The sequence below is a fragment of the Pygoscelis adeliae genome, unplaced genomic scaffold (assembly GCF_000699105.1).
Source record: "Pygoscelis adeliae isolate BGI_AS28 unplaced genomic scaffold, ASM69910v1 Scaffold4, whole genome shotgun sequence".
In the NCBI taxonomy this organism is placed as follows: Eukaryota; Metazoa; Chordata; class Aves; order Sphenisciformes; family Spheniscidae; genus Pygoscelis; species Pygoscelis adeliae.
In genome coordinates this window covers 4,167,473-4,175,553 of record NW_008824986.1, presented here as the reverse complement: position 1 = coordinate 4,175,553, position 8,081 = coordinate 4,167,473, and the positions used below count along the sequence as shown (strand labels likewise).

The following is an 8,081-nucleotide window of genomic DNA, read 5'->3' as shown; positions in this document are numbered from 1 at the left end:
CCCAAAATTCTGCCAGTGACACCAGGCTCAGAGCCAGATATTGATCTGCTGGATCTTCCTGTTTCTTCCTCATCATTTCCTGCAACTGGAAGGATAGAGGAGAACATTACTTGTGCTCCTGATCCCTTAACCCGTTGTCCCAAGGCCCTAAAGTCTCTCTTGAGTGCCCTCGGACTTCTTGTTGCAACTTCCATCGCTGCCTACCTGAAAAATCAATAGTGGATAGTAACCTGAGGGCCGCACCAGGGTAGGAAGCTTTCTCTTCACATCTTTAACCCGGGCCCCAGGGAGGCAGCAGACTTCCCGAAGAAGTGGATCTGGTCTCCATATTGGGCCTTCTCCTCCCTTCAGAAGGGAGTCTCCTATGACAATGACCCATCTTCTTCTCTTTATGGAAGCAGTTCTGACGCAGGGCATAGGCTGACTTAACCTTGGTGACACCTCCAAGCCAGATGAACCATCATCCTCTTTACTGATAGGTTCCACTTGCAGAGCCTCATACCTATTATGCAAGGGCACCTGGGAAGGTGGGGTAGTGACAGAAGAGATGCACCTGCTGTGCCGGGCAGGAACTTGTCGCCATTGCCCCTTATCCCTTAAGTCACTGTGTGCAGCCAGGCGGAGAGAGGATAGGGAATCCTCCGTATCATGTGTCCTGTCTGCCTGTGGGGTCTGTCTCAAGGAAGGCAGGGTGCAATTCCAGTAGTCTCTCTTGCTCTCCCTGACACTCCTCAACCTACTCACCTCCTCCCGGAGCTCTGTCACTAAGCGGAGGAGTTCCTCTACCTGGGCACACCTCCCACAGGTGTGCGCACTGCTGCCGTCCGGTACTGGCATAAGAGTAGGGCACACCCTGCAGCCCGACACCTGGGTGGCAGCGTGTTCCCACCAGAGCTCTGTCTGGGAAGCTGCATCAGTTGTGGTGGGTGCAGAGCTTAGAGAGGCCATGGCTTTCTGCCGGGTGGATGCCATTGCTCCCTAGTCGAGCTGGCAGAGCTTCAGCACCGTTGCTGGCATGCCCTTCCGTGCAAACTGCCACACCACACCACGCCCCTGCTGCTGCGCCACGCCCACCGTTGCTCCTGGCCCCACCCAGATCTCATCAGCTGCTGTGGCGAGCTGCAGGCTCCGGGGGCTCTCTCAGCTCCCCCGGAGGTTCCCGCAGTTCGGGAAACCCCTCTATGCACTTGCTGGCACCGGAGCTGCTCGCCTCGGTGACTGATATTATGGGACATCTTATTATACATGCTATTTCAATTTTGAAATTTGTAAATTAATCTATTTTTAAGTGTTCATGAAAACTAATGAATTTTCAACAGTGAACTGCCAGTATACAGCTTCAGACTGCCACAACTTCCTAAAAATCAATACCACGTTCTGAAACTGCCTTTCACTTCTGCAGATGCATTTGCACAGTAAGCATTTCTAAAAATAGTTAGTTTTTTAAAATGAAATGAAACAGAAATAGTTTCATTAAAACAGTTACAGAAGTCTCTCTCAAACTTTAAAAAAAAAAATTTATCTCTGTCAGAGACAAAGCACAAAATGTTTCTTCCCTAAAAGACAAAGGTCTTAAAGTTACATAAATATGTGAAAATAGTTACAATAAAAGCCTTTTTTCATCTTTAATCATAGCAAACTCTGAATGACAATTCTAATGCACTCAATAGGTCTTGTTAACAATTAGAGTACTAGATTAAAGATTACTTCTGTATGCCACTTTCGATATCATACTAGCTGAAATATTTACACCTTAGAAAATCATCAGGATATAGCTAGTCAATCGCTTGAACAAGTTTAACATGATACTTGCAAATCAGTTTTCAATTCATTCTTGGACTGAAAAAGCTGCCATTTATCAAAAACAAAGATCAATTTTCACACACCTTAATTTCAGTTACCATTAGCTGTAAATCCGTGTGGATTCAAATTGGATACATTCAAGCACTATAATTAATCAGATTTGATGCCAGTGATTCCTTTATAAAACTACTTTAAATTATGATTCTGCGTTTCGATCAACATTTAATGTATTGTCTTCTGACAAAATAATTGATTGATAAGATAACATAAATTACATAATTTATTCACACACATGGGGGATAAATAAGTAAAAATAATAGTAGTGTGAAAATCTGTGGATTAAAGAATGCACTCCCCACACAGTATCTGACATACAGTTGCTTTCTGTAGGAGTACATTCCTCAGTACTCCCGCATAGCTGTCCTGAACTTTTGGTGTTGGCCACATGATCGCACTTTTTTTTGGTAATAGTCTAAGTTTCTGGCACGTACTAACCACATGATATGCTAATATATTTACAAGTGGATGGATTACTTTCCCCTAAAAAATCCATTCTATATCTTCAACTCTTAAATTACATGCCCTGTCATACTACATGGACTACCACTCACTCCTCATTTCCACCCTCTCCCAGACATTTCAGTCACGACATCTCCTGATTCATGCTGCTTGTATTCGCAACTGCATTCTCAACAAGGCAAGCACATGCACACACACATGTGCCTTCCAAACATGCAGAGCAACTCCAGTTGCAAATCCACTGAAGGTCAGCATACAAGAGAGAAGAAATGCAGCATGCCCAATGTGCTACAAGGATTGAGAAAGACAGGGAAAGAAGAATAACGGGACATTACAGATGTGAACGTACTGCAGCTGTGGAAGCAGACAGGACCTGATTTGGCATGCTAAATGGACACAGGGTAATGGGTCAGAGGACAATGCAAGGAGGAACCAGGGAGGCATGTATTAACGTCATCTCAGGATCTCCCAAACATGTATCTTGCCCAGAGGCTCCTGCCCTTGCCAAGCACAAACAAGCCTGTCCCCACAATTACTTCTCACGTACCTCAGTTCTCTGCTTCTCAGGCACACATAGTAGAAAATAAGGCGTTAAGAACAGATGATATATAGAAAGCATAAATCTCTCAGCAGAGGCCAAGAAGAACGTTTAGGCTTTCCTGCCATAAACTGGACCTGGCTAGGCTTCCTGACATGAGTATCTGTAGAGGGGCGAGGCACGGCAGCATACCAGCACTCACAGACTTGAGTTCACAATGAGGTAGTTGATGCCTCTTTCTCTTCACCTCAATCTATGCCATACTTCTCAGGATCATAACCTCCAGTTTGAGAACCACTATGTTAGTAACAGGCCAGAATCATTAACAGACGGCACATAATAGGAAGTAGTGTATTTCACCCTTCTATTCTCTTGTCCCATCAAAAGAAACTAGCTAAATGTTTCATATTCTAAACAAATCTTTCATACTAAAAATAGAGTCCTTACACAATTCTGATTTTCTAAAGATAACAAAAGTGTGTTATATGATCCTGAAGTCTTCACTGCAGATAACTCTATAAATCTGGCGAAAGGTGCAACCACAGCACAGACAGGCAAACAGATGCTTTCATCCAACTACCATAAGGAGGAAAGACAGATACACATTCTGCAAACAGCTGTGCTGGCAGAAAAGATTATTGAACCATGTGCTCATCACTCTTCTACTAGAAGTTACCTTGCTTAAAGATATGTCAAAATATGCAGAATTAACTTAAACAGCTTAAGTAGTGAGCCCTTCTACACTACTTTATTTTTAATGAAGCAGGTCAGGGAGCACAAACAGATCCGTTAGCAAAGCTAGCGGAACAGCCACAATGAACAGCTACAGGAATGCTGAACGTAGTAACGTCCACTATTGGCATAGGCAAACAAAATGATAAATTCATAGTGCTGAAGCTTGAGAACAGGCTAGGAAACAGTGTACCAGCCTACTGGAAATCACTGTTAAATATTCTTGTTACTAGTTTGCATTGAAGCCATACCACTATATCTTTACTGTAGTAATGTAATCCGCATTAACTGAATAACATTTGCATACTAGTTATAATTCTGCCCTCAATTTGTTAGACATACCCTGTATGATCACATCAAAGTTTGTCTTTGTGGGGAGAAAAAAAGTTATCAGCACATCTACACTTACGTAGCTTTGAAATGTATTCAGTGTTTAGTGACAAACAGAAAAAAGTATTTCCCACTGTGAAAGTCCCTGAAAGTAAAATGGAAATACTAGGTAGGATCTTCAAAAGCACGCGTGTGACTTAAAAGCACAAGTGCCCTTGAAGCACAAGAAGATTTATGCCCCTGAACCACATACACACTTTAAAAATACTATCTTGTTTGTATAATTTGTGTTACAAGTTACTATCCAGCCAATTAGCTCCTATAATTAAGTGACTACCCAGCTGCTTACCTGATACAGCAACCTTTGCTCTGCATGCCACCCGGTCTTTTGTCCCATTTTCTGAAGACCTGCCAAAAAGAAGAAAAGAAAAACGAGGTTTGAGATCTGTGCATTTAGACTTCTAAAACTCAACTTTTTAAACATTAAAAAGCGTCAGGGTTGTCATATTATAGCTCATTTCAACTGCTTTTCTTTAAAGTTAAATTTGGTATCTCTGGTTTAGAATATGAGTCATTAGATTCTTGAGAATAATCTGGAAGGAAGGTACATCATCAATTTTCTTAATTCCCTAGAAGACTTTACTTCAAAGCTTATTTAACCTGGGTATTAAAAGACAAGTAGATTCATCTTCCTTGTCTTTTCTAGCTCCAACAGAATCAAATACATTATCAACTTTTCCCCTTCTGTACACATAAATGAGTAAGCAACTTAATTTATCGGTTCTATTATTGGTTAGAGAATTGCCTCCTCCTCTATTAATAGAGACCAATGACAAAATGTTGCATTGTTAATATTGTGATTTTACATGCAGGCAGCCAGTTTGCTAAGTAGCCAGAGTGTAGATCTCAAGGTCAACCTTAAATTGAATCAAAACAACCTGTAGATAATGAGTAACAATAGAGTGCTCTCCTTATATCTGCCACTGCTCCTAACTCCTAACCAAATAAGGTGAAATGAAAATTTCTAGCTGCTACCAATATCCTGACTTCCAGAGGCAGTTAAAATATGTTCAGAACTCACAGATTACAGACCCACGTAACAAGAAACAGGGACAAAATTCACTTGAAAACCCTAGAATTTTCTCTCTCAGCCATCATCATCTTATCCAGATTAAGCTTTAACCAAATTCCAGTCTTGAGCAAATACTGAAAAAAGAACTGCAAATGCACTATCAACGATCAAAGATATGATCTAAATGGTAGAGAAATAACTCTATAGCATGCCTCTCTCCTAACGACCTCCACTGACAATTCAAAGGACCCCTTAAGACAGAGCTCTAAGCAATGCATGACAAACACAAATCAAGTAAACAATACAGCTGACTATGACTGTAAGAAAACAATATAGCTGTTCAGATATATCTCCAAGTATCTCTGCCCTTTTCTGGACATATGTCATCACCATTCTGTGGTCACTGACGTCAAAGACTGGGAGTTGAGAACATCAGCATATATACATACTTGATATTATTCCATCGTTAAAAACATAAATAAAAGATGAATCTCTATGAAGGTCTTCATCTTAGTAGGAAAAAGCAATACAACTGCAATAATTACAGAATACCACAAGTTATAAGCGCTAGCTTTCAAAATCAGCTTTCACGATAATAGTTGATGTAGTCAGAAAATACAATTCTTTCATTCAATAAATTTATCCTATAAGACCACATTTCTGAAAGCAAAAAGTAGCAGGACTGTTCCTATAAATACAATTAACTGGAGCTAAACATGTACTCGAAGAGTTTCTATGCTAAATTGCAATATAATATTTCATTAAAGCAATAACCTGAGAGCAATAGTGTCTCTGCACCATGATTCTCAACATCGCACCCAAAATATATTCCATTAGGCAAAAAAATTATAACATTATTCAAATAAACCACGTATACTTTAGCTCGTTCAAGAGTTATAACATGAGAATACTTTCAACTAAACCAATTTTTCTTCATATTTATTGTTGTATTTTTTTATTACTTTGCTGTAGTTAACAAAAGTGGCCAGCAGAGGGTATCAATTAACCATGATAATTCCACCATTAAAGGGACCTTAACAGAAAGAATGAAAAGTAGAAATAGGTGTATTCTGACTTGGATAGTTTTGTTTTGTTCCTTCAGACTTGGTTAGGTACCTTTTTGTATGCGAAAGGTAATAAAGAAAATATGTCTATTACCTGATATTCAGATGCTGAGTTCTAGTTTAATGTCACTAATAAAATCTACACAGAAAAATATGACTTGTATTTCATTTCTTAAAGTAAAAAGAAGATACTGGAATGGTCTTATAAAATAATGTTTTAAGGCAGCAGTAATGTATGTTTGTATGGGAGAAGACAAACCCACTTTCCTAGACAGCCTACTAAGAATTCACATAAGCAAAAGCCTGCTTCATAATGCTCCAATTTGAATTTGAGCTGTTACTCACCGTTCTTCGGTTCTGCAAGAGACCAGCTCTTCTTTTTGGTTCTGTAGCTCTGTCCTGTATGCAAGTATACGAGCATTGCAAACCATCAGGTTTTTAACCGCTTGCAAGAGTTGGTCTTTTTGTGTGCTCACTGCAAGTAGCTTACAGATGCCTTCTCGCATGCGGATTTCAAAGTTAATCTTCTCTTGGATGTCGCGTTCCTAGATATGCAAAAAACAAACAAAGGACTAAACAAAAATCCAACTAACAATATCCTGAATTGTTAACAAGCTCTACTTATTTCACAGTTGGGATAGAAAACCCTAGGTTTTAATTATATGCAGCCATTACAATGGCTACTAAAGGTAAAATAATGTTTCTCTCTTCAGGAACAAGAGTAAAACACAGGATGTAACAGGTTCACTATACCTATTATACATGCAAATTCCAAACCAGGTAGTAACATTAACTCACCGTAGCATCTGAAAGTTACTAAAAATGTATGTGCCTCAATGTGTCATTCATAGGATAATAATGTATGGTCCCCTCATATGGTCATTGAGAGGCCTAACTGAACAAAGCTTATAAATTAACATTCCACTTTTTACAGTGATCCCTACTAAAATAAACTCTAAACTCAGGAAAATATCTGAAATATTTTAAATCAGAAATTCAATCTCATTACTTCTTTGGCCATCTTAAAAAGGATTCAAAAAATGTGGGTTTTTCACTTGTGGTTGATATAAAATTCAGGTAACACCAGAAGCGAAAAAAAGATAATATCCCAATACTTGACTGTTTCAGGCCATGCACTGGAAGTCAGACAGCTGTGGTAGCTTCAACGCTACACAAGGACCATGCCTTGCCTGATGGCACAGCCATGCACACTTTTCATTCAAAAGTATGAAATAAGATAGATTTGCCTGACAAGTCACTAGAATTCTGCATCACTGTTTTTTTGAAGGAGTGGGTTTTTTTAAGGTATTATAAAAACTTCTGGGAAATCAACTTCTTCCTACCTACTTCCAGAGAAAAAAAACACTTGTAAGTGTGCATTATCAATCCACACCAAGCCAGCAGATAATTAAGGTGAAGGATCACAGACAGTTTGCTGTCTCCCAAAGGCATGCTAGATGCCACTGATGACTCTGATATACATTTCCTTGTTATGTGACCATCCCTGGCCAACCCAAATATTTCTGACACATTCACTGTATTGCAGGGTTGCATTGCAAATACATTGCAAGTCAGTGATGAGTGAAGCTTTTTCAACACCGAGCAAGAGTGTCCCAACTACCTGTGGAATTAAAAGCACTGTGTCACAGTTTTCAGTTTTCTAGTACATCTGAGCTCGAAACAAGTGCTTTGGGGATGGATCTATAAGCAATTGACTGAAACTCATGGTACAATAATTTCAATTTATAAGTTCAGTATTTCAGCTGGTAGAAAAGTACCAGCAACTGCTCTCCCTCAAGCCACTAACCAGGATAGAAATAAGAAGGAGCTAATTTCCCCACAACTCAAGTACCCGAGAAATGCAGAACCCGTGAAAGGGGTAACGCAGACGATTTTCTTCTTTACTTGGGACTCACTCTGTCATTAGCTGCCTTTGACATGAGAAAGTGACCCTTTATAACAGTCACAAGAGGCAGGTGGAAGCTCACTACATAGTCACCACCCATTCCCTCCCAACTTTGCA

General features: G+C 39.7%; 1 protein-coding gene across 1 annotated transcript in view; it reads right to left on the bottom strand.

Annotated features, from left to right (window-relative positions):
- Positions 1-6,597, bottom strand: part of RTKN2 (rhotekin 2) — a 33,255-nt gene extending 26,658 nt beyond the window's left edge. The window contains exons 1-2 of the mRNA XM_009325831.1: positions 6,404-6,597; positions 4,272-4,330 (exon numbers count right to left, since the gene is read on the bottom strand). Coding sequence (XP_009324106.1) covers positions 4,272-4,330; positions 6,404-6,564 — 220 coding nt within the window. The 5' untranslated portion in view covers positions 6,565-6,597. The remainder of the gene's footprint in view (positions 1-4,271; positions 4,331-6,403) is intronic.
- Positions 6,598-8,081: the final 1,484 nt, after the last annotated feature.